This window comes from Lactuca saligna, chromosome 5 (genome assembly GCF_052625555.1).
Source record: "Lactuca saligna cultivar CGN05327 chromosome 5, ASM5262555v1, whole genome shotgun sequence".
Classification (NCBI taxonomy): Eukaryota; Viridiplantae; Streptophyta; class Magnoliopsida; order Asterales; family Asteraceae; genus Lactuca; species Lactuca saligna.
In genome coordinates, this window is record NC_136421.1 from 301,970,629 (window position 1) to 301,997,900 (window position 27,272).

General features: G+C 34.3%; 2 protein-coding genes across 6 annotated transcripts; both read left to right on the plus strand.

Annotated features, from left to right (window-relative positions):
- The first annotated feature begins 8,973 nt into the window (after nt 1-8,973).
- On the plus strand, nt 8,974-21,645 carry LOC145048400 (uncharacterized). Of its 5 annotated transcripts, none has more exons than XM_078996876.1 (17): nt 8,974-9,954; nt 10,669-10,811; nt 10,907-10,933; nt 11,789-11,836; nt 11,991-12,082; nt 12,734-12,795; nt 13,714-13,782; nt 14,264-14,335; nt 15,462-15,533; nt 16,486-16,605; nt 17,034-17,105; nt 19,240-19,389; nt 20,019-20,087; nt 20,477-20,721; nt 20,797-20,840; nt 21,159-21,393; nt 21,468-21,645. In XM_078996876.1, the coding sequence occupies exons 5-10, from the start codon at nt 12,065-12,067 to the stop codon at nt 16,493-16,495; spliced, it is 303 nt and encodes a 100-aa protein (XP_078853002.1). In that variant the 5' UTR covers nt 8,974-9,954; nt 10,669-10,811; nt 10,907-10,933; nt 11,789-11,836; nt 11,991-12,064; the 3' UTR covers nt 16,496-16,605; nt 17,034-17,105; nt 19,240-19,389; nt 20,019-20,087; nt 20,477-20,721; nt 20,797-20,840; nt 21,159-21,393; nt 21,468-21,645. The 5 variants fall into 5 exon arrangements, with proteins under 5 accessions (XP_078853002.1, XP_078853001.1, XP_078852998.1 ...); XM_078996875.1 differs by having other exon boundaries at nt 16,510-16,605; XM_078996872.1 differs by having other exon boundaries at nt 16,526-16,605.
- A 385-nt stretch (nt 21,646-22,030) lies between these two features.
- Nucleotides 22,031-23,398, plus strand: LOC145048403 (ubiquitin domain-containing protein DSK2a-like). Its single transcript, XM_078996877.1, has 6 exons — nt 22,031-22,133; nt 22,203-22,332; nt 22,418-22,473; nt 22,754-22,782; nt 22,865-22,955; nt 23,111-23,398. Exons 2-5 carry the CDS (start codon nt 22,249-22,251, stop codon nt 22,951-22,953), a joined length of 258 nt encoding a protein of 85 aa, XP_078853003.1. The 5' UTR covers nt 22,031-22,133; nt 22,203-22,248; the 3' UTR covers nt 22,954-22,955; nt 23,111-23,398.
- The last annotated feature ends 3,874 nt before the right edge of the window (nt 23,399-27,272 follow it).

Sequence of the window (27,272 nt, forward strand, 5' to 3'; positions counted from 1 at the left end):
TTTACCGTAAAGATGGCTAACGGTGAGAAAGAAAGCGCTAACGATGTATTCATAGGTTGTACGCTTACCCTAAATAATCACTCATTTCCTATAGATCTCATGCCCGTTTCCATTAAGAGCTTTGATGTTATCATTGGCATGGATTGGTTGAGTCCCAATCATGCTGACATTCTTTGCTACGAAAAATCTATCCGTCTCAATCTTCCTTCGGATCAAACTCTCACAATCTATGGCGATAAACCCAGTTCCAATCTTCATATCATTTCTTGCATCAAAGCTCGAAAGCTCCTTCGAAAGGAGTGCGTTGCATTCTTAGCTCATGTGATTGATGAGAAACAAGAAGTTAGAGACCTCGCGAGCATCCCCGAAGTCTGTAACTTTCCCGATGTGTTTCCCGAAGAACTTCCACGAATTCCTCCCGAACGTCAGGTCGAGTTCCATATTGACCTAATTCATGGAGCTACTCCCGTGGTCGTCATCTATACTCCGCTAGATGACTGGATCAACAACAACAACATTGAGGCCTTTCATCATTTTATCACACATCGTCTCATTACATCTACCCATGTTTTACCCCAACATTTTTGTAGATATAAAATACATATACAGTTTAAATCATTGGAAACATGTATCACAACGTTCATCTAGCATAGATAGCAAGTATTCAGATAATATGCACACATAGGACGTAATCTATATAAAATACTTCATATCTATGTGTAAGTTGAAAGTAACTATGCACTCACCTGAAAAGGTGGTGATTCCGAACTCAGACAGCGCTTCGCTTCTTAAATAGAATTTTCTTCGACGAAACCTAGTATTATTACCACTAGAGTTTAGTATATTATTCACCGAGACTAATTAATAGTCTAGCTATTATTATTATTATATAAGCGTTAAAAAAATACTTATATAACCCATAATAATAGCCTAACTATTTATTATAAGTTCATAATAACAATACTAATTTTAAATATAAGCTATATTAAAATAAGGTCAGCATAACTTACTTACAAGGGAGTTTTAGCTAGGAGTCGGGCTCTGCAGGGGCAGAACTTCATCGCTGAATCTTTCTAAGAAAGATTCGTGCAGCGCTTCAGCGCTCACCTTACTATACTAAACTATAGAAAGAGAAGTCGAATCACGAGGGACCGAAATGCTCGGGGGATAAGGAGAGAAAGACTCTTGAATCAAGAGAATGGTGCAAGAAATATGAGAGCCCAAGGCTCTTATTTATACTAATTGAATTTTCAAAAACTACCCTCCATAATTACTTAATGACCTTTTAGTTATATAAACAACTAAACACCCCTCTATAATACTATTTTAAATGGATTTAATGATATTTGTACTAAACTAATGTCGAAAGAACTCAATATTAGTCTTATAATAACCGCATCGTCGATGCCTTTCTAATGATATATACATATGTATATATATGTGTACGTATACATGATTTATACTTTATTTTAATACGTAAATATGCTATTATAATTTGTAACTCGTTCATACGAACTCCATTTTTGACGTTCTTTATATCCACGCGTAGGTGGAGGCGTACTCTACAACTTTCGTTTAGACTCCGTCGGCTAATTTTGACTTTATTTTTAAAGTTATATTTTTAACAGGCCGGGACAGGATTGGTCTGTTTAAAATCTCATAACTTCTTCATACGAATTCAGATTTGGGCATTCTTTTTATCGATGTTCTTAGTTTAACATATTCTACGACTTTTGTTTAGATCGCTAAGGCTAAATCTCGCTCTATCGTAAATTCACTATTCACGCTTCCCGGTATCGTGTCGGTTCTGTCGTGAAACTTCGACAGGTCATAACTTCTTCGTTATAACTCGGATTTCGGCGTTCCTTATATGCACGAAAACCTTGAGACATATTCTACAAATTTATGTAGAGATATCAGGATTATCTCACACTTTAATTTTGATGCTTATTTTTATTCTTTATTAAATATATATTTATAATAAAGTAATAAGCACACAAATACACATAATTCACATAGAATTAGAATTTTTCATCTTTATTACATCAAAAAGAGTTACAATAGTTGACCTAGACTATTACATCATCTAAAAATGCTTAGCCCCGAAACCCGGGCGTTACATTAGCAGTCACTGATCATGGAGGTGTTACACGAGAGAGCATCACGCAGAATGGATCGGGCTTAACTGCTAGTGATCGTAGATAGATCACGTGAGAGAGCATCGCGTGGAACGGATCGGGCTTAGCTGCCAGTGATCGTAGATAAATCACGCGGAAGAGCATCGCGTGAAATGGTCGAAGCATGTTGCTATAATGGAGTCGGGATGAGAAGTCAGGCGACTCAAGGCGAGAGTACTGAACCTCACATGCGGAGCTTGCCGCTATAATAGAGTCGGGCTGAGAAGCCAGGCTACTCAAGGCGAGAGTACTGAACCTCGCATGCGGAGCTTGCCGCTATTATGGAGGTTGGCTGGGAAGCCAGGTGACTCGAAGCGATGGTACTGAACCTCGCATACGGAGCTTGTCGTTGTAATGTAGTCGGGCTGGGAAACCAAGAGAATCGAGGCGAGGGTACTGAACCTCGCATGCGGAGCTTGCCGCTGTAATGGAGTCGGGTTGGGAAGCCAGGTGACTCGAGGCGAGGGTACTAAACCTCACATGCAGAGCTTGCCGCTATAATGGAGTCGGGTTTAGAAGCCAGGCGACTCGAGGCGAGGGTACTGAATCTCGCATGATTGGGCGTAACACCCTACAATCTGTGTGTCTAGCTCGTGTGATAAGTCTGGGTTCAAGCAGAATGGTACCTGATGCTTTGTTGCATCGCTAGTCGTACTAATAAATGATGCTCACTGTATTGGTTGTTTGCGGAGAGCCATGTGGCGGTGATACTTAAGGCTTGATAGTGTATCAATTGTCAAGTGGTGCGTAGCGAGACTGCTGTCAGGAATTGGCCAGCAGGGCCTTTGAGGCCCGAGCAGCGAGGTGCTAGCGATAGGTGAGTAACACGACTATTGAGGGTTGGGCAACAGTACTACCGCGAGTTGGACAGCAAGGCTGAGCTTCCGACTCTGAATATTAATATCACCTCGGGAGTGCACTGTCATGCATAACATCATCCCTTCATATACTTTAACTTTGCCCCTTCGGAGTCACTTATGCATGGTTTCGTACTGATCCTACTCCCCCCTTTTTTTTCCTTGGAGGGGGCGAAGAAAAGGGAAATATGGATGTACAACTGCTGGAAGCTGAGATACATAACTGCTAGAAAGAGTTAGGCGACACAAGTGCTCACAAAAAGTAGATAGCACGGCTGCCGAGAGCTAAGCAGCGCAACTGCGGGGAGTCAGACAAAGTAGTTGCTGATGGCTGGGCTTTGCAGCTGCTGACCTAGGTCGTGTCGTTGCTGAAGATCAAGCTGTGCGGCTACTGAGATCTGGGTAGTAAGACTAGCGGGGGTCGGTCTACACGAATGTGAGAGTTGATTAGCGAGACTTCCTGGGATTGGTCAACACGTCTACTGATGACCGCGCAATGCAGTTGGTGATAGCTATTTCAGAATGCTTCACGAGTAGTAGTAAGGTACTACTCTTCTCCCCCTACTTTTTTTTGAAAATATTGAGTGATTTGGGCCACAACACGTATTCTGAGAGTGCATTCTGTTGAGCGTGGCTTGCGGTGCACGAATGTTAAATGACTGATTTTGGCTTTGTAAAATTGGCCCATTAAATATCAATTTATGGGGTCCGGGATTTGTTAAAGTCCAAAAATACTATTATTCTTGGAGCTAGCTAATACTCAGTCCAAATATACAAATTTTTTTTGTATAGCATCGGGTGGGCCATAATGCGCTGATTTTGCTGGGCTGAATCGCAATACTTGGGTGCTGAACATTTAATTCTTATCTTGCATAATTAGCCCATTTTGAAATTGTTGAAGTTCCCCCATATAATGAAACATCAATTTGAATAGAAAGCCCAAGTACCGGAAAGGGTTATTCTCGAACTATAGGCCCAAAGTGGGATGGGCAAAGTTGTAGCCCAAATTATACATATTCTCTCTTTGTGCGTGTGTTTGTATACACGATTTGGAAACACTTCGTGGAATTGCTACAACCCATTTGGAGCCCAGCTCCACTTTTCTTATTTTCATTTGCGTGTGTAAACCTAGCCCATCGCATTTATTGTTTTGAAAAATGAAACGTGATACCCTCAGCTTTACCCTCACGCTTTGAGATGAGGTGCCAAAAAGAAAAGTTCAACGATGGCCGATGGCGGTTCTCTATTGCGTTGCGGCCTGATTCATCGGATCTGAAGGTGGAGGCAGTAACATGTGGTTTGATGGTGTTGGTTCTATTGGCAACGACAAATCAAGAGCGGTGTTGATGGTCATCGGTTGTTCCGGTGGTCGTTGATGCGAAGCGATGGTAGAGAGAGCCAGAGCTGCAATTCCGGCAGCAACGCTGGAGCTGGATGGCTGGTGATGCTGTTGTTTTGATTCCTATTGATGAATTGGGGACGGAGATCGGAGCAGATACTGTTGCCATCTTTGATTTGTTGAAGCTTGGAAGCTAGAGGTCATCGACTGACCAGCTAGAAGAGATGGTCGACTGCTGGTTCCATGGCTCCATTTCCCCGACGATGAATCAAGAATCAGGACCGGTAGCATATTGCTTCGTCCAAGATGGAGGTTAGCTAACTGGGCATGGAAGTTGTAGGTTGTTGAGTTGCAGACCCGATGGTAACAATGGATGGTTTGGAGACTGACTGGAGGTTGGTATGTGGGTCATTACAATGGGGGCAGTCGGGATCGGGGAAGGCTTTGACTGCCCGGAAGATGTGTTGACCCGATGGGTCCCGACTCTTTTGTTTTTTCTGTACATAAGGGATTGGACTAGGTGGGGTCCAACTTCTTTGTCTTTTGACTTTCCCCTAACAACTTTTCGTCATTGTCTGTGCACTGTGCACCCTTTCCCCCCCCCCCCCCCCCCCCTTTTATTTTTGATACGTCCCACGTACTTTTTCTTTTTTTACCACAATTTTTTTTACGGGCAAATTGTAACTGATGTGGTATGGTAAGTTTTGAGGTACTTTGATAGACAATTTGTACAACAAGCTAAGCTGAGGTGAAAGCTAGTGTACAAGCATAACATCAACATTTACCAACAACTATTTCAATGGGTGAAGGTGTATACAAAAATTTTTTAGGTAAGAAAGGGGGTTTGCTAAAAAGATGTGAATAAGGATGGGATAAATCTCATAGAAAACTTCTTTCTATCATAATGTTTGATGAATGATCAAGACATGGACATTAATATAAACTTTTGATTTTTTTTTTTGGAGATGCACAACCGTGAGAGTTGTGTATACAGAAAATGAGGTAAGAGCTGATAAAAGCTTATTTTATTTTATCTTGCTGAATAAATTACCCGAAATAAACTATCATAAACTAAAATTCATAAAATCTTCTTTTTCTTTTTTCAAACTTCTAAAGAAAAACACCAAATAAACAACAACAATTTCTCTTCTTCTCAAACTTACTGAAGAACACATCATATGAACAAATATGAACAAAAACGGGTCTGAAAATTTTTGCAAACTTAAAACTCGTTTGGATGAACAAAAACTGAAATAGATCTAGAGATCTGATGGATTTTGGTGAAGGTATAAACGATTTTTTTATTCTAAGTTTTTGAGAAATATACAAGTATCACAGCGTTGTTTACAAACATCTGTTTCAGATGATGCAAAAGATTTAACTAAAGAACGATTTTCTGGTGATGTGTGTGTTGAAAATGGAATAAAAAGCTCGTAAAAATTACTTTCTTTCCTCTTTGCTGATCAAACCACCAAGATATAAACAAAAAACCCATCTGATAAGCTTTTTGCAAACTTGGGGGATGTTTGAATGAGCAAAAACGGGCAGATCTAGAGATATGAGGTAAAAAACAAAATCAAATCTAGAGATCTGAACCCGAGATGGGGTAGATCTTGAGATCCAAATGATGGTTAGTCAGATCTGAAAAGATATTGTCAAGAACCAAACATATTCGATCAAATGAGGGATAAGAATGGACAGATCTGAGAAAACCTAATGTGGAAGTCAACAGATCTAGGAAGAACAAGGTGATAGCTACTTGTTCAAGTCCAGGATGGCGCCAAATGATGCGACATCGACCTCCGGCGAGTCTTCTGGTCTTCTACTACGGCGGATATCTGCTAGTCACAATCAGAGAGATGCGTTAGAGCCGTCCCAGGGACTGTGACCCGGGAGCGGACTCCGACGATCAAGTTAGATCAGCTAAGAGATCTGAGATGGTCCTCCATAGCTAGAGAGAACCATCTTGGTGCTGGTGCTGGGGGTAGTGGCTGATGGTGGCAGGTGGCGGCTGAGCCACCCAGCCAGAGTATAGTGTGGCGGCTGAGCCAAGGGGAAGGTCCCTCTATATGGAGGAGATACTATTAATTATATAGGGGATAATTAGGAAGGAGCTGGGCAAGACCGCACGGAGGTGTCGGGCGAGGCTGGTGGGCGCGCCTCGGGCAGGGCTGGCGGGCGCGCATCAAGAGAGGATGGAAAGGGAGTGCCAGGCGAGGGAGCACCTGGCCGAGCCGGCAGGAGAGTCCCCAGCAGGGTTGGCAAGGGAGCGCCATGCAAGGCTGGCAAGGGAACGCCAGGCATGGATGGCAAGGGAACGCCAGGCAGGGCTGGCAGGAACGCGCCAGGGCAGGCTGCATGCTAGAGCAGTCTAGGCCATGCCAGTGGACCATATCTTATCAGTAAGAGTCAAGCGATTGTTGTGCTTTGGAGTGATGGAAGTATCATCGGGTGATCATTGGTTAATAAGGGTGGTTATCAGAGAAAGAAGTTAGTGGCCGACTTGAATCAGTTGTCGTAACTCTCGGAGGGAAGAGTTGACTTTATAGAGGTCTGATAGCAGTGTTCGGAGGAACCTGGGTCGGTTGAGACCAGGAGCTGTATTGACAGAGTGTCATCTGGGATGTGTTGCTGCAGGCTTCGAGGACGAATCCTAATTTAAGTGGGGGAGAATTTTACACCCCGAGTTCAGAAGTGCAAGTTCAGGGTGCTTGGTGTAATTAAGGAGGATCGACTCGGCGAGTCCATGGATAGACTCGGTGAGTCGAGTGGCGATTTTGGTCACATGCTTGGTGACCAACTCGGCGAGTCGGCGGCTGGACTCGGCGAGTCGGTGCTGGAACGAGAAACCCTATTTTCAGGGTTTGCACCTTATATAAGGAACCTTATGTTTTCCCCTCAGCCTCTTTACCTTCCCCTTTAGTTCCAGAAAACCCTAAATCGTGAGAGGCTCCATTGTTGAAAAGCTTAAATCTTAGAAGGAGAAATTTGTGTAGAGGAGTAGGAGGGCATTAAGGATAGCATCAAGAGGGCTTGTGGATCTGAAGTCTACATCAGTTTAGACTTATCTTTGGGGTAAGAAGCCACTGCCTTAAGCCTTTTTCCTTATTATCGTCCATAGTGGTTGTTTTGGGGGATTCTTTAACTTGGTTTGGATCCATTTCGGGTTTATAGGTTAGATCTGAAGTTGCAACTTCAGATCTAGGTTGTATTGGAGTTATAAGGGCAGAAAGCATCAGTCCTTGGGCTTGATTGAGAGTGTCCTTGCTTTCGGGCTTACAGTTTTTAGTGTATTGTTTAAGGTACTTCAGGAGATTGTGGCAAAGCGAAGGCGTGATCGTACCGCTCCTCATGTTTTATGTACTTATGTTGTGATTCTGGGAAATACTCTTATAATAAATGAATTGAAAACCTTTTTGTAATGAATTAATGAATATGGGTTGTTTTTGAAAAGTTTAAATTGATTGAAAATTTTGGATGTTACACAATTTCTAAACAAGAAGGTACCATTGTTGAGACTGAGAGCGATCCATGATTTTCGATTAAATAACAAATATTGATAGACATGGATGACTATGTTATGATATTTGTATTTGGATAACAAAATTTCAAAGAGCATACTTGTAAATCAATGACAACTTCGCCCGATATCCAACAAGCTCTTAAATGATTTCAACAAATAATAATCACCAATAGCGTTATCACAAGGCCTTGGTGGGGACCCAACAACAATAAAGATTCGAGCTTTACCATTAACGAAATCAGGAAAATTTTGATTTTGACTGAGCGAGAGACTTTGTTCTTCATCCCAATTCGAGATCTTTGCACCAAAAGAGTAAGTTTCATTGAGGTTTATTGTAGTTTGATTACGATTCTCTTCTAGTTCACCGGGTTCGTCGTCGGATCGTCATCCTATTTCGATGTAGCATGACACAAACGTCGGCACTGTAAACTTACTGATTATGGTCGTCCCCAAGAAGAAGGTGAGGCAACGATGAAGTAATGACGTAGAGGCCTTCAGAGATACTCCTTTAATTTGATGTGATAAATTTAAAAGGGATATTTTGGTAAAAATTATATGTAATTTTGAATTTTATATAATATTCTTTATAAAATTTGATATAATTCTAGTTAAAAATTGATTTTGGATAATTATGTAATTTTTATAGTTTTAAAAGGATATACATTTAAGATTAAAATTTATAAAGATATTGAAGTAATATTCAAAGTTTATAAGGATATGAATGAAATTTTCCTTTTTCTATTTGAACAAACATACTATATTTTGACAATAATTTGGTTTGATTATCGGTTTTTAAAATTAAAATTAACATCTTTTTTAGAATTTATCAGAACCTATAAAAAATTTATTAAAAAATAAATAACTTTTTAATACAATTTAAACTTAAACGGTTAAACCAAAAAATAACAATGTTTTATTTTATTATTATTATTATTATTATTTTTTTATCAGCCTTAAAATATAAAAAGCACCTTGTAAAAGCTTAGAAAAACCTTAAAAAAAAAAAGAATTTATATCGAACCTTTAAAAAAAAGAATTTATATCGATAGACTGAATAAGGAAATAAAATATGTTACCGTTGCGTTGCCCACGTAAACCACCCTCAGAAACCTACATATATCACCACCACCACATCAATCGGCACTCCCTTCCTTCTTCTCTAACACCATGAAACGTCTCTTCAACCCACGTCTGTGTTTTCCATATTCTGTTTTTTCGTCTGTCACTCCTCTTCTTCTTGATTCTTCTTTGATACAACTTTTCGAGGGCTTTTCATTTTTTTTTCTACTTTAAAATTAGGGTTTTTGAGTTTCTTGGTTTTCAGTTTTGAAAGTCAAAGGTTCCTTATACAAAAGTTTCCTACGTGAAAATTAGGGTTTTCGAATTCTTGATTATAAGTTTCTTGTTTTTCATCATGTTCTTCATGTAGAACAGAGATAATCGTCGAATCTTTTGGTTTTATCAAATTGCAGTTATTTTGGCTAGTCCATTGATCACGTTCTTGATCCTGCTTAAGTTTATTGCTCGACTTTCTTGTGGAACTAGTAGATACAGAGCGAATCAGAGTGATCTTTTGATTTTATTCATCTAAACTTCTTTTTTTTTGTTCCTTTCCTGTGATAATGAAAGCTGTTACGGGTTTTTCTGAGTTATTCCTTTTTATGTTATTAAATTTTGGGTCATCCCTATAACTTTTTCTATATTTTATGCAATAAGTCCTCATCGCCTTCTTATTTGGATATTAAAGTTCAGTGTTCTTATCTGTCCACATTATTTACTTTCTTGGAATTATTATTATTATTTTTAAATCTGTTATTGTAATAAAAAATTTCAACTCTGTTGATAACAATCTTTTGGTGACAATGGACCTTTTTTAGGTTGTTGAAGTAAAAACAAAAGATAGCAGTGTAACGAACTTTTTCCTTTAGTAACTTTCTTGTATGAATCTTAATGTCATTCGTTTTTTCTACAGTTGCTTTAATGGAGGAAAATACACATATGTTTACTGAAGTTTAGTTCATGTCAACAGATGCTTGGTCGTAATATGCAGTTTATCTGGTTTGTGCATTCTTATGCATCATCCCCTTTCTATTATATACCTTTTACATTTATATGCAAAATTCATATTCTTTAAATGGCTTATCTATCCTATATTAATATAAATTCATTTGTTTGATAAAACTTTGGATTTATTCATTAATATAATTTCATTTTGATGAGATGTTTGCTCAATGTTGATGTTCAAATGGGGGTGTATTTGTGTCAATCCTCTGTTTTTTCATAAATATTTGTTGAATATCAGTAATGGTCTATTGATTGATCATGGTCTTTATTGAAGTATATATAATGGTCTTTTTTGATTATGTTTTTTTAATCTTCTCTTCCTTTTGATGCCTTGGTTATTTCATGTCTTGTGTGATCAAATGCTCTGTTCACTTCTCTGTTTTCTTTTTGATGATTATTTTTCTCATGTCTGAAAGTTGTTCTATATTCTAACAAAATTTACCATACATTTCTAAAAGGAAATTCACAATGATCATTAATTTCAACATTATTTATCAATTTGAATGTGAGAGGAGTTAGGGAGGAAAAAAAGTGCAAAATAAGTCAAAAAGAAACAACAATTACAATGTTGTATTGCTTTCCAGATTAAGTGCTTAACTCATTAACCTCATTATGTGAAAAAGAAACATCCCTTAACTTTGTCTGTATGTTTATCTTTTTCTTTTTTGAATATGTTTTATCTTTTTCTATTTTTTTTTCTATCTCCAGGTTGTGAATTCACAAAATATGTGAGGCACAAAAAGTTTGAAAAGTCAACATTCAAGTATTTGTCAAATTAAGGCATTTGATGTGGTGGTTTATATATTTTGGCCCTAGTGATGGAATTATTAAAAAGGTGAAAATAAACCAAGGTTTGTCATCTCATCTTTTTGTGAATACATGGAATATAGTTAGTTGTTTAATCATAAATTTTAATTCATCTAAATCTAATACTTCATTTTGTTAGGGAAATGGCGTGCGCTCCAAAATAAAGGTTGAAAGGAGTCCAAACAGATTAAATGACCAGTTTACCCTACATTTCTATAAGCAAATTTCAACATTATTTACATTTTCTTTTTGATAAACTTAATCTTATTTAAATTATTTTCATCTGTTTTATAACTTTTTAGAATTGTTTATTATCAGGAAGTAAGTCCAAGAAATGTCTCTTCAACCATTATTGATTTTCATATTTTGTTTTATCATCTGTCCATTATCTTGTTCTTGATTCTTCTTGAATGTTTTTTTTCAAAGGGTTTTGATTTTTGAATGACAGAGGTTCCTTCTATAGTTTCTTTCCTAATTGAAAGTTAGGGTCTTTGAGTTTCTTGGTTATCAATTTCTTATTTTTCATAGCATTCGTTTTATACAAAGATCATTTTAGAATCTTTTGGTTTTATTTATATTTGTAATTGTTTTTGATTGTTGATTGATCCTACTCTTTGTTGTTCTTAAGTTCATTATCTTCATCAGTCATTTAGAACAACGAAGATACAAAATGAAACATGTATTAGTTTTTTCTTATCAAAGCATTTCACTTTAAAAAGTTCATAAGTTATAGGATTATACTCTCAGATTTCTTATTAGAAGCACATTACCTTTTTAAAAATCAACCAAATTATAGCATTGCATTTTAAGTTTTCTTTTTGTTACAACATTATAAGCTCATTTCCCTTTGAAAAACCAACCCATTTATAGCCCATTCATGCTTTTATACTTTGCCTTCTTATTTGAAGATAAAAGTTAGGTTTTCTTGGAACTTATTTTCTTTCTTCTTAATCTATTTTTGTAATCACGAATTTCAACTCTTTTGATAACAATCTTTTGGTGACAATGGACCTTTTTTTAGGTTGTTGAAGCAAAAAGAGTTGCTTGGTGTTAATCTGCAGTTTGTCTGGTTTGTCCTTTGTTCACCCCTTTCTATTTTATAACTTTTACATTTATATGCAAAATTAATCTTTTCTAAAGAGCTTATCCATCCCATTTTAATATAATTTTATTTGTTTGATAAAAGTTTGGATTTATTCATTAGTAAGTGTTTCCTTTTTCAGGTTTCTTGTTGAAAGATGGGGAGCAGAAACATAAACATGTGAATTCCCTTCCATTTTGATGAGATGCTTGCTCAATGTTGATGTTCAAGAAGGTATTTGTGTCAATTCTCTGTTTTTTCATAAATGCTTGTTGAATATCAGTAGTGGCCTTTTGATTTGATCATGCTCTTTATTGAAGTATATTATAATGGTCTTTATGATTATGTTTTTTTTAATCTTCTCTTCCCTTTGATGCATTATTTATTTCATGTCTTATGTGAACAAATGTTCTTTTCTTGAAGTCTAAAACTTTTAATGTTTTGATTCTTGTTTCCATTCATGTTAAGAAATAAGAGCCTTTTTCCTTTTTTATACATTTTATGCTCAATACAGCTCTTTAAGGTTGATTTTGGCTCATATTTTAGTGATGGACTTCAGAAGGTGAAAATTACCGATGTAATCATCTCATCTTTTTGTTAATACTCTGATTATCATTAGTTGTTTAGGAATAGTAAGTTGAATCATGGTATGTTGTCGTATATTCATTTAGATTATTGATATAGGAGTGAGCTCCAAAATACAGATTGAAAGGAGTCATTGATGCATGTAAAAGTCACTTCTTAAAGTAATGAAACCAGTGATATAAAAGCAACCAATGCGGCATAGTGCTCAAGTCAAGTTGTACACTTTCCTCATGTCTGAAAGGTTTTCTAACAAAATTAGCATTTGAACCTCTTATATGTTGTTGTTTTCTTCATTTTCAGGTACAAAAAGAATATAGAAGATTATGGTCCTGTTGTATTATCTCCACTCAGATCAGACACAGGTAAAACATCATAAAAAATGTTTTGTATATATATATTTTTTTGTGAATACTCACAAAGAATGAGACCAAAATGACCATTTTACCCTACATTTCTAAAAGCAAATCACAATATTAATGTTTTTAGGTTGCTTAATTTGTTGCTGAAGCAAAACCAAAAGGTAGCAGTGTATTCAACTTAATGTCTTCTCATTTTTTCTACAGTTTCTATAATGGAGAAAAATGTCCATTCTTATTCACTCCATTTCTATTTTATAGCTGTTACATTTATATGCAAAATTAATCTTCTCTAAAAATTAATATAATTTTGTTTCAATTAGCATGTAGGCTGTAGTTTGATACTGAAAGTGACCCTGAAATTGAAAGAAACTATGGGAGGCTTTTGTTGGAGATGTTGTGAGTAGTTCCTGATGAAATTGTTTGGTTATATATAGTCAAATGTTGGATCTTTAAGGTGGAAAAAAGTATAAAATATATTTGTTTTGAGTGAGCTTAGTAACTTGAACTTATGATACTATGTAAAAAGGTGTTTATTGAGGCACAAGATGAGGTTGAAACTCAAACTACTGTGTTTGTTTTAGTGATTACTTATATATATATATATATATATATATATATATATATATATATATATATATATATATATATATATATATATAAAAGCAATCACTAAAAATACATTGTTATTTCCAGTCGTCAGAATCCGTGATTCCATTTCTTAGCTGCGGTTTCCAACATGTCTGTAACTGTTTTGATAAGGCAGCTGCTGGTGGAACTTCTCAACAATCCACTGCACAACTTGCTCAAACAAAATGATTGCTTGAATTACTTTTTATTCTGATTGAACTCCAACGACAAGTAAATTTACTCTTCTACCCTCAAAAACTACAACACTAATTAAAATTTATAACCTTGTTTCAGGGAAGTAGAATACGATAAGACAATAAGGTTATGGGAGGTGTTGAACACGTTCATCTATACAGAGCCAAGGTAAGAAACCAAAGTGTACTTTGTGGATTACTTAATAATATACATGCAAAAGTGGTATATAGTAAAGCTTTGTTGCAAACGACAATCACTCTCAACTCTTTCTATGTCACTATATAACAAGGGTATTTTGGTCATTTAATAAAAAAGGAAGAATGTAACTGAAATCCTTCCACCGGCCCCTATGAATGGTTCAAGTCCATGAAGTATGAAAATCCATGGAATTTGACAGAGTTGAATTTGATCCAAATTTTCAACCAAATGCACCATTGAATGGAATCTTGAATTCCAATTCCACCGGAATCCACAATTCTAATTCATAGCTGCGATTTTCAAACATGATATTACTGAATTCCGTCCTAATTGTCAATCAAACATGTCTTGAAAAGGAATCTCGAATTCCAACTCTGTTGGAATCCATGATTCCTTCTGTTTCTACCCTCACAAACTACAATACTAATAAAAGCTTATTACATGGTTTCAGCGAAGTAGAATACAATAAGGCAAAAAGGTTATTATGGGAGTTGTTGAACACCTTCATCTATATGGAGCCAAGGTAAGAAACCAAACTATACTTTGTTAATTGCTTAATAATATACATGCAAAAGTGGTCTATAGTATAGCTTTGTCCCTGGTACTGATGTTCTTACAAATTGTCCATGAAGTCCAAGTAAAATGACTATTTTGCCCCTGTTCCTTTCTCCTTCATCATCTAACCATAAAATTCCTCAATCTCCATCTTAACCTCTAATCAAACCAAAACCCAAAAATTAAACTAAACCTAAAACAAAATTAAGATCCAGGGTACCAATACTTTCATAATCAAACCTATTAAGACATTGTAAATTTATTTTTTTACTGTACCTAGAAAAACTAAACATGTTTGTTTTTGGTTACCAGTTATAGCATTATACTTTTATTTTGTTTTTCCAACATGGACATTGTACTTTGAAAATCTAAACAGTTATAACATAGTACTCTAACTTTAACCTATCGAGATATATATATATATATATATATATATATATATATATATTTTCATATTAAGACACATTGTACTTATTTATTTATTCATATATTGCATTATAAAATTTACAATATTAAGACTGTATTTTGCCAATCTAAACTTGTTTGCTTTTGGTTAACATTTATAGCATTCTCCATTTAAAAATCTAACATATTTAAGCGTTTTAATTCTATATATATATATTTTTCTTAATAAGACCCTCACAAACTGCAACACTAATTAAAGTTTATCACTTGCTTGAATTACTTTTGATTCTGATTGAATTCCAAGGACAAGTAAATTTACTCTTCTACCCTCAAAAACTATAACACTAATTAAAATTTATCACCTTGTTTATGGGAAGTAGAATACGATAAGAAAATAAGGTTATGGGAGGTGTTGAGCACTTTCATCTATACAGAGCCAAGGTAAGAAACCAAAGTGTACTTTGTTGATTACTTAATAATATACATGCAAAAGTGTACTTTGTCATGGTTGCTCTTCATATTTGTTAAAAATTCAATATTGCGTATCATCATTCTTTGATTTGTATATGTTGAACTGTGACTATGCTACTGAAGGATCTGTTATGTTTAATAATTTATTTTCCCATAAAAAATTATACTTTCTAGAATTACAACCATTATTAATATTTAACAATTATATGTTTGTGTAGGTTTATACAGAATCATTCAAAGTGGAATACCAATAACAGATCCCAACATCAAAATATGAATGCTTGTATTTGGTAAGTCTTGGTAAGCCTAACTTTTCGAATACATGACAGCTAACACACCAATTTTGACATACCTTTGTATAAAAAACATCAGTGAATGTGAGGGGGGTTATATATGTAACAAAAAATAAGTTTCCTTTTAAATTATAATTACTTTCCCTTCTAAGATATTGTACTTTTATATTACTTTAAAATCTAAAGATGTTTGATTTTGGTTGCATTTATAGGATTATACTTTCATCTTTTTTCTTATTATGACATTGTGCATTGAAAACTTGTTTGATTTTTGTTACAAATAGCATTTTATTTTAAGCTTTAATCCTATAATGACCTTGAACAATCAACTTTATTCTAAATAGGATATAGTACTTTAATAATTAAACGTATTAAGTTCTATTTTTATTTATTCTTGTTAAAACATTATGCTTTGAAAAACCTACCCAATTGTAGCACTGCAACTGTCAGTTATAGCCTTATGCTTTCAATGTGGCTACTTTTTTAATGTTTTTTTTTTTTTTTTTTCAAGTATAACATTGTATGATTAAATTCTTATCAATTATAGTTTTATACTCTCTCATATAGCACTATACTTTCGATATCTAACCTATTAAGTTGATGAATGTGTATCTTGAAAGACACAAGGAAATTCCTGATAAGGTAATTTTCGTTATTTGACAAATGTAACTACTCTTTTTTTTTTTTTAATTGTTTGATAGTCTCTTTGAAAAATAAAAAGGTGCAACACCACAAATGTAACTTGAAATTAACTTCTATCCATTGGATGTGTACGTATCAGCAGTCTCAACTTGGTTTATAAAATGCCAATTGTTTCACCATTATTTTGTTCTAATACTGCCCATGCTCATTTCAGTTATACATATCCTTCAAGCTTATGTTCTCTATCCAAATTAAGTTTGACTTTTTATAGGGGACAAAACTTTACACTGTATTTTCATTTGTGTAGGATAACTTGAAATTGTTCTGTTAGTGTGTGGTTATTGCAGTGTCATAAATATAGTGAAGTCATCTTATGGTGTGAGAGAAAGACTGTTTAATAATGTGAAGAGGCAAGCACTACCTAAAGGTTACAATTTACAAAACTTTCTAGCACTTTTAGTTTTCGATAATTTAAAGAATATAATCTGTGTGATATTATTGAATCTTTCAGGATAGAATTCATATCCTATGCTATGTGGTACAAGTTATTAGTATTTAACAAAATAAAAGACAAACTTGGCTTACTCGTTCTACAACATTGATTTTAGTTACTGCCAGGTCGCATGTCCCTATTATTTATAGAGTAAATTACAATTTTGTCCTTGTAAAATTTCAAAAGTTATGGTTTTCATCTAGATGTTTCATTTGTTGCACAAGTGTTCTATAAAGTATAGCTTTGTTGGAAGGTTTGTTCCTGATGTTGATGGTGTTACAAATTGTCCATGAACTCCAAGTAAAATTGCTTTTTTGCCTCACAAACTACAATACTAATTAAAATTTATTACATGGTTTCAGCGAAGTAGAATACAATAAGGCAAAAAGGTTACTATGGGAGTTGTTGAGCACCTTCATCTATACGGAGCCAAGGTAAGAAACCAAACTATACTTTGTTAATTGCTTAATAATATACATGCAAAACTGGTCTATAGTATAGCTTTGTCCCTGGTACTGATGTTCTTACAAATTGTCCATGAAGTCCAAGTAAAATGACTATTTTGCCCCTGTTCCTTTCTCCTTCATCATCTAAGCATAAACGCTCTTTCTCCTTCATCATCTAACCATAAAATTCCTCAATCTCCATCTTAAACTCTAATCAAACCAAAACCCAAAAATTTAACTAAACCTAAAACAAAATTAAGATCCAGGGTACCAATACTTTCATAATCAAACCTATTAAGACATTGTAAATTTATTTTTTTACTGTACCTAGAAAAACTAAACATGTTTGTTTTTGGTTACCAGTTATAGCATTATACTTTTATTTTGTTTTTCCAACATGGACATTGTACTTTGAAAATCTAAATAGTTATAACATAGTACTCTAAATTTAACCTATCAAGATATTTTCCTTTTCTTTTTTTTTTTCATATATATTGTACCTTTCAACTTTTTTATCTTGTTTTTTCTATTTCACATTGTCCTTTGAAAGTCTAAACGTCTATAACATAGTACTATTTAAAGCTGGCTAATAAACACCTGCTTGGTCAACAACATATAGGCTCAGTAAGATCTAATACAATCTTAGATAACATTTCAATTTCGGTAATTATTACCTTTTTCTAAAATAATATCATAGAGATTATTGTAAATAATTAGTCTGTTATATGTTATGATTGACCCAAATGAAAATGTATAAAAGTTGTTCCAAATTTTTGTATATCAGAAGTAGGAAATCTGTAATATAAGGGTGAACAAATATTGATGCCTTACTGGAACCGATATTGAATATATTGAATATATCGAATATAGTATCTACATGTGTTATTCAATCTTGATGTAATATAGTTGAAATTACTCTATTACTCTCTTTAGAGATCCATGCAATATGCTTTTTTTGGAATATTTGATGTGGCAATGAAACGTATGTTAGAAGTTATGGCTTGTAGTCATCTATCAAAGCCAATGTAAGAGTTTTGTTGCATTTGTAAGATAGAATTAAGCACAACATCCAGTTGATGAATGAATGTGTACTCCGATAGACATGAGGAAACTCCTAATGAGGTAGTTTTTCATTATATAGTAAAAGTATCTTTATCATACTTAAGTAACATGAGTTTCTTTGATTTGAGTTGGTTAATCTTTAATGATTTCTGGCATTTGAATACTGATTTATCTGCATATGAATTGGTGCTTCTTAGGGTAATAACAAGCATCACCCTTTTTGTCCACCAAAACCAGATGATGTTGCTACAAAATGTTATACAAGGGGTTTCTTTTTCTTATTCATTTGTGCCTTTTGCCTTTTCTTTTCAACTATAAAAAAGTTTAATAATATCTTTCCACTTATTCCTTTTACTACATGGTAGTAGTTTCCCATGGAAACCTGATTGCAAATGTTGCTGATTGCAATTTTTTTTTTTGAAATTAACTTCTATCCATCGATGTGTAAGTATCAGCAATCTTAAATTGGTTAAAATGTCAGTTTTTTTCGTCCTAATACTACCCATGCTTATTTCAGTTATCTATATCTTATCTTCCTTTTGGCACACATCACATACATAAAAGGCCCAACCAGATGATATAGCTGCCTTAGTATATGGTGATTATATAAAAGAGTATATGATGGGTATTATATTTATATATATAAGCAATCACTAAAAATACATTGTTATTTCTTGCATTTAAACCCTATATTTTTCAAGTGCTTGGGTTCTTTACTAATGGAGGGGTATGACATTGCTTACATTGGGTGGATCTTGAAAGTAGAATGTTGTTATAAGATTGAAAGGAAAGTTGGATGCTATATATAATAAGCAATCACTGAAAGTAGAATGTTTTCATTTTCACCAAATATAAAAAATCATTATGATTTACGATGAAAGGAGATTGAGAAGATGAAGATAAGGGTAAAAAAATCAATTTACCTAAAACTAGTCAGTCATTTTTATAAACATATTTTTAACATTGTTAGTGCCACGGATGAACCTTGAGACAAAACTAAATATAATTGTTAACTTTTTTGTGTTTTTAATCATAAATAAACAATTCTTTTTCCTCACAGGGCAGAGTGATCTCTCACAAAAAATGCTCTTTCATCATGAAAGATGAATCATAAGATTTATGGTGTTTTGTTTCTTTAATGGAAAGATCAGGCGCAAAGTCCAGTTGTGATCAAAACAGCATGCAATCTCAACTCTATGCGTTATCAAAGGTCATCCCTCTATCTAACTATATATAACAAGTGTATTTTGGTCATTTAATATAAAAAAGAAGAATGAAACTGAATTCCTTCAACCTGCCCCTATGAATAGTTCAAGTCAATCAAATATAATAGGAATTTGATGAAAGTTGAATTCTATCCAAATTTTCAACCAAATGCACAATTGAATGGAATCCTGAATTCCAGTTCCACCAGAATCCATGATTCCAATTCATAGATGTGAGTTTCAAAAAATTCAATAGGACTGAATTTCGGCATAAACCAAACACCTCTCGAAATGGAATCTCTGAATTCCAACCGTCAGATTCCATGATTCCATTTCTTAGCTGCGGTTTCCAATATTTCTGTAACTGTTTTGATAAGGCAGCTGCTGGTGGAACTACTCAACAATCCACTGCACAGCTTGCTCAAACAAAACGATTGCTTGAATTACTTTTGATTCTGATTGAATTCCAACGACAAGTAAATTTACTCTTCTACCCTCACAAACTACAACACTAATTAAAGTTTATCACTTGCTTGAATTACTTTTGATTCTGATTGAATTCCAACGACAAGTAAATTTACTCTTCTACCCTCACAAACTACAACACTAATTAAAATTTATCACCTTGATTCAGGGAAGTAGAATACGATAAGACAATAAGGTTATGGGAGGTGTTGAACACTTTCATCTATACAGAGCCAAGGTAAGAAACCAAAGTGTACTTTGATGATTACTTATTAATATAAATGCAAAAGTGGTCTATAGTATAGCTTTGTTGCAAGCTTTGCCCTTGGTGCTAATGGTGTTACAAATTGTCCATGCAGTCCAAGTAAAATGACTACTTTGCCACTGTCTCTTTCTCCTAGAGCATCTAACATTCTAACCTGAAAATTCCTCAATCTTCAATTCCACGCAAAATATTATTATATTGGATTAATCTAATATATATATATATATATATATATATATATATATATATATATATATATATATTAATATTATCCCTCCTTAGGTACAGTGAAGTTCCTGAGTTTTTGGCAGTTTTGATCCTTTGTCTATCAAGTTGTTTACAATTGTTTTTTGTTTTTGTAGGGAGCATCTTTTTCCATTATATGTATTCTTTTATCCACACGTGTTATTTTTATTTTGCTTCACCGTTTCCTTGCCCAATCGGCTTTTGATTTCTGTATACACACACGGCATTGATTTCATCGAGAGTAGATAACACTAATTTTGGAAGTCGATTACAAAAATTCAAGATGCATCCTACTCTATCTTCTCCACCGAAATTTCAGAAGTGGTTGATTGTCATCGGTTAACTCCCCCGTTGATTCTTGGTAATCATTTTGTCTTTCTGCTTTGCTTCGTATGTGATCTTTTTTTTGACTTCATGGATTTGACCTACTTGCCAGGTTTGATGAAGGAACTGTGCCGGTGGTGGAGATTCCCAACAACAGTATGTATTCGTACTTCTTATGTTCTTTAGCACGATTTGGAGCCGTTAAGTAAAGAAAGAATGTGAGAAGGAGCAATGGAGCATACTGATACACTTATACCATCAACTATCACCCTCAAAACCCTCTTTTTTTTAATCTCTTTCAATTCCAAACCAAACCCTATTTGATCCGATCCGCTGTAGATACTGAACAGTGAATCCGACTCCTTTATTTTGTTTTTCGTTCTTATAATACTTTTCATGGGCATTGATTTATTGATTTGGGAATTGATGCGTTTTTGTTAATCCTAATTTAGTTGTCCTTGCATGTGCTGACAGATCCGTTTAGAAAAGAGAATAGAAGGAGATTTATTATTTGAAATCGAAGAAAATGTCGGGTCAGAAACAAGCAGAGGCTTCGATAATCCCATATAATTTCAACGAAAACGAACATGAAGGAGGAGGGAAAGAATAAGGCTTCGAAGAAGAAGATCACTCAGTTTTCTCCATGAAAGATGCTCTTTGGCATAGAGGCTCTTCTTGGGAAGCTTGGTTTAGTTACTCTTCAAATCAAGTAATTAAACAATAAGATTCCCAATAAAAAACCTTTCTTTTTCATGAATCTTGAATGTACAACTATTTATGCAGGTGTCACAAGTTCTGTTCATACTACCATAAGCATGTGCAGATACATATTATGAGTGAAATACGGATTGTTTATATTATATATACTGAATTGCCTTGGCAGGGCTGATGCAATTTATGCTCTTGGACGTTTGATTTATGTGGTTTCGATTTATGAGCAAATCTGGCTTTGATTTCGATTTATGTGGTTTCCATTTGCTGTGTGTCTGATTTCGATTCGCTATTTATCTGATTCGGCCAAGTGATTTCGATTTGTAGTCATATTTTATTCAATTTGAAATGACACATTTTCTGGTCTTAAAAACTGAAGTTAGACCTTCAGATGTTGTATGTGCGATAAATCCTGAAACAACTCCAAGCTCTGCAGCTCCTAATTCTAACCGACTTCCTAACCCTGGGGGGTGCCCCTTCTTGTATAAATGACATTATAAACTTCACATTCAAGACTTTTTTTTATTTTTTTAAACTATTATCTTATATCTTTGTATGGTGAAAATGATTAGGTGGTTTTCAGCCAACAAGGGCACCGAATGTATCTGATTAGGTGGTCGTGGTTTACCACGGGCAGACATGACAGGTGGCATGCCGGACATGAGCCAGCTGTTGCAGAATCCAGCTGTTTCTTGGATGATGCAAATCTTGCTTTCAAATCCCCAGTATATGCAACAGGTATGTTAAACATGATATACACTATAGTTGAGGTATTGGAGCTTTTATAATTTTTTTTAGTGGTATTAGTGATGTGAATTTGTAGAATGTGAGTCAAAACCCTCAACTTCGCACTATGTTCGATTCTAACCCTCAGTTGAGGGAGATGATGCAGAATCCAGAAGTGTTTTGTCAGTTAACTTCACCTCGAATGATGCAGGTATACAAATTGTGGAGTAATTTTGGTTTGTAATTTTGACTGTTGTAAATTTGAGTTTGATGATAAGTTGATTTATTTTATACAGCAAATGATGTCTTTACAGCAGCTTTTACCCCAGCTTAATCAACAACAATCAACTTTGTAAGTGGAAATGCTTTTTTTACTGTAACTGATTTGATTTAAGTGCCAAAATGATCCAATTAAGTTGGCATTTATGTTTTAAGTAAAAAAGAATCAGTTGAATATATCTATCATTGGTGAAGTAGTTGAATGGATTATATTGTCTGTCTGAATAAAGTATTGTATACAACTATATATGTGGCCTGTTTCTTTTCTAGACTGAATAGATGGTTTGGATGAGAGACCAAATAACAATATTCGTCAGTTTTACATGCTCAACCCATTAAGTTTTCTGTTTCAGGAATCCTACTCAGGCTGGTGCTTCTCCAGGTAGTAACTAGACACTTGCATTGTTAATAATTTTTATAAATCATATGCCATTTTAGTATTATTTCAAGTTTTTAATCTACAGGATCACAAAACAATATGGGATTCGACATGTTGATGAGTATGTTTGGTGGACTTGGAGCCTGGTGGCATGGGAGTCCCAAATGTCCCTGATGGTAAGTCAAGTTCTTTTGTAAATTTACGTTTTTACCCCTGAACTTTTATTTATGATGATGACGATGATTATTGTTTTTAATTTGTAATGGCACCAGAGCAACTTTATGCAACTCAACTGTCTCAACTTTAGGAGATGGTGTTCTTTGATGTGCAGGAGAATATTAGGGATTTATGTGCTACTTCGGGCAATGTTCATGCTGCTGTTGAGAGACTTTTGGGGAAACTTTGGTCCATGATGGTGATGATGTGGCATTCTTTCTGTTTTATTTAAGGATGACCTGCTGGCATGTAATGCTAGTTGGTTTTTTCTTTAAAGTATTCAAATCGTTATCAAACTGACCAGGGGCATTTCGGTGGAAACATTTTTTTTTTTTCAGTTTTTGGATTCCATTACCGGTTAATCTACCAAACAATAAATCCCACATCACCCTTACACTCTAAATATGTTCATGTTGAACTGAAGGTTCTTCTAAGTTAGTTTAGTAAGTTACATTATTGATCAGTTCCTTTCACATCCATCCCCGCAACGCGGGGATCCTCATCTAGTTAATAAATTAAAGTTCTTTTATTAAGAAATTAATCTTAATTTTGGAAAGCTTTTATAAATAAATAAGCGTTGGAAATCCAAAGAATCCGGTCGTTTCGCTTTCATCAGACGCAAATATAACCCAGCTCCCTTTTTCGCCGGAGATATAAGTAAAACTCGAAAGGGTTGGGTCAGTAATTACACATTATACCGTTTGTTCTTCAGCCATTCCGCTACCCAAACCCCCCGGAGACCCAAACACCCTGATCCTTTACAGCAGACTCAGAAAAATTGTCAAGATCGCTGTAAGTTTTCAATTTAAGGTTAATTGTTTTTTATTCTTTTTTGGGTTTCTACTTCTAGTATTACCCCTTCTTTTTCAGCTTTTCGATGGCAGGTTTTTCTGATGTTATAGGTTTAAGTTACTCCACCAGATTCATTGCAACTTAGAAAAGAAGGAAACTACAGTGTGTCTCCGTGGTTATTATGGTTTAAAAGTTATTTAGTATGTTGTTATTATGGATTAAATTGATAACATGTTCTTATAATAAGCTAAAGTACATTGTTATTATGGGGGATGGCTTGTTGTCATAGCTTTATGGGAAAGTCAACACTCTTAGACAATATCTTGCACAAAAGATATTATCCATAGTTAGAGATTTCCCCTAAAATATGATTAAAGTATGAATATATGGGGTCTTATATGTCAAAATATGAGTTTGGGTGAAAATTCCACATGAAAGTAATGAAAAACGTGCTTAAAATACGAAAGTGGTCGAAAACCGGGACCAAGAGGCGAGAGTTCGGTTGGTACGAGGTTCGGTCCACAAGAACCGAGAGTAGGCTTAGTCCGAGATGCTCTCAGGTGAAACTCGTCGAATGGGAACCGAAAGCGAAGGGAAGGCAGGCGAAGCGAAAGATGTCTGGAACCGAACCGAAGGGTCTCTTGGCAGTAATTCGGACCGAACGGTCTCTCGGTCCTTAAGCAGGCTTAGTCTTTACAGTTCAGTTCTTAGGGGCTGATTTGGTCTTTAGGGTTCGGTTCCTTAAGAGGCTTCGCCCCCTTTAAGGCTGATTTTCCATTAGCGAAACTCGTCGAATGGGAACCGAAAGCGAAGGAAAGGAAGGTGAAGCGAAAGATGGCTGGAACTGAACCGAAGGGTCTCTCCGCAGTAATTCGGACAGAAGGGTCTCTCGGTCCTTAAGTAGGTTCGGTCTTTATGGTTCAGTTCTTAGGGGCTGATTCGGTCTTTTGAGTTCGGTTCTTAGGGTTTGGTTCCTTAAGAGGATTCGCTCCCTTTAAGGCTAATTTTCCATTAATCTTTCCGTTTCGAGTGATTTTTGACTAAGTTAAGGGTCGGGATGCCCTGAGGTGACTATAAAAAGTTGAGAGAGGTTGTGAGAGATTTGGGAGAGAGAGAGAGAGACTTTGTTTGTGACCTTTGCGAGTGTTTAGCTTTTCAATGCAAGGTTTGTAAACCCCATTAAGCCTCGTTATGAGTGTTATACGCCCCCGGAGGGTATGTAATAGTGTTTTATCGAGTAGTTCCATCCTTACCCTGATTAGGGTTTAGATTTTCTGAACACGTGAAAACTCAAAGTGATACTTTGCATTAAGATATTGTGTTGTACAATAGTAAACATAATGTAATGACTTTATTTGACTTTGACTTGACCAGAAATTGACGGTTGTTATATTATTAAGGGATTAGATTGATAATATGTTCTTATAATAAACTAAAGTACTTTGCTATCATGGTTTAAAAGTTCTGTATTATGTTGTTATTATAGATTAAATGATAACATATTATAATAAACTAAAGTGCATTGCTATTATGGTTTAAAATTATGTAGTATGTTGTTATTATGGATTAAATTGATAACATGTTCTTATAATAAGCTAAAGTACATTGTTTTTATGGTTTAAAAGTTAAGGGTTTTTTTTTTAATGACAAATCTTCTCTACTTCTAAACTACTCCTAAATCTATATATGTCCCTAACAGGACTTGAACCCACAACCTCAAGGAGGGAGGACAACACCATATACCGTTGGGCTAGAAGCTATTTGATGGTTTAAAAGTTAAGTAGAATGTTGTTATTATGAGTTAAGTTGATAATAAATGAAAATACATTGCTATTATGTTCTAAAAGTTAAGTAGTATGTTGTTATTATGAACGAAATTGATAACTAGGTGTGAGATCCATATATTACATGGGTTTAATTAAAAAAAACAAATATAAAATTTTAACAATTTGAAAAATTGAATTTATAAGAAAAATGAGAAAAAATTGAATTATTAAAATTAATGAGACTTTAATGTATTGAATATATTACATATATAAACTCTTTCTAATAAATATTTTACATATATATTACCTTACACATTAAATGTGGAATTTTAATTTAATAAAATGAAAAATACAATAAAATGACAAGTGGAAAATAAAAATTTTATAAAATCTAGAAAATACCATGTGTCCAAATGAATGAGAAGAGGACAAGTGGTAAAAAAATCTTCATTTATTAAAGAGGATAAACTAAAGTACATTGTTTTTAAAAGTTAAATATATTTACTAACTATATATGATGGTCTTACCATTTTAGGTGATAAGGTTGTGTTAGGAAGTCTCTAACATGCGAAAAGAACAAACACAATTACAAAACAATTGGAGATGTCTAAAAGACAATTCAATGCATCTATAATCTATTCGGTGATATTTCTTAGTTTTATGTTTGTTAACACTTTGTAATTGTATGAGACATTTGTGTGTATTGACACTTAATATAATGTTTAATTAAGATTGTGTTTGAATATGATTATTATCATAGGTTTATTATTTGTTTTTTTCTACATACCGAACAAAAAAAATTTCAATTTTTTAAATTTACGTTTTTTAAAAATAAATTCAAATTACTACCAAATTAGTGACAAACATTCCATTGTTATAAGGTTCTATCCGAAATCCATTGGGTTAAACAGGTCAAACACATTTTGTCTCTATTACATCACAATTTCATTGGTATTGGTTTCCTTTGGTAAATTGGTCAAACCATATCAAACTCACTTTCGTCGATATTCCGGTAATGACTTTATGTTGCTGATATCGTGTTGAAAATTTGTTGGTGATGATTACCCACAATAGCCTAAATTTTGTTGGCATAGAGTTTCTCTTACGAGTTATGTTGTAGGTATCGGTCCCTTTTTTTGTTAGGTGTTGCTTGTTTTTTTGTAAAAATCTCTTCAGACCTCTTCTTGTTGTGTGACACAGCACACATGCAACACTTTTAATCTTGCAGTTGTTTGTTTTTAGAAGTCTTCAGAGTGAAAAACATTTGCACGTGTTCTGTTTGGCGCGACACTTGTATTGCCTCTTCCAACCTCTTCTTCATTTTTCTTGTTGAAATCTTGATTATATGTTGTTGAAATCTTATTTTACCTTTTTTCCGTTTTTTTTTTTTTTTTTTTTTTTTTTTTTTTTTTTTAAATTCTTGTTGATTTTTTTCATTTCGTTTTTTATATTGAATAATGATAATTCGTTGATGAAATATCATTAATTCATTATGTTATGCTAAAATATCTTTATTTTTTTTTTTGTTGGAATATCATTCTTTTTTGTTGAAATATCATAAATTCTTGCTGAAATGTCATACATTATTAATTTTTCGGTATTAAAAAACTATTTTCATTTTATAAAATCAGTTTATTTAAATTTTAATATCTGCCGCAACATGCAAATGTTAAAAAAACAAACACTCTTCTTATTACAGTTTGCAACCGTTTGGTCCAC

Excerpts from the sequence above, each read along its gene's own strand:
- LOC145048400 (XM_078996872.1), top strand. Across the intron at positions 12,796-13,713 it reads TCCACTCAGATCAGACACAG|GGAAGTAGAATACGATAAGA; the intron begins GTAAAACATCAT and ends ACCTTGTTTCAG. Across the intron at positions 13,783-14,263 it reads TTCATCTATACAGAGCCAAG|CGAAGTAGAATACAATAAGG; the intron begins GTAAGAAACCAA and ends ACATGGTTTCAG.
- LOC145048403 (XM_078996877.1), top strand. The coding sequence starts at position 22,249 with ATGTTCGATTCTAACCCTCAGTTGAGGGAGATGATGCAGAATCCAGAA. Across the intron at positions 22,333-22,417 it reads CTTCACCTCGAATGATGCAG|CAAATGATGTCTTTACAGCA; the intron begins GTATACAAATTG and ends TATTTTATACAG. Across the intron at positions 22,783-22,864 it reads TCAGGCTGGTGCTTCTCCAG|GATCACAAAACAATATGGGA; the intron begins GTAGTAACTAGA and ends TTTAATCTACAG.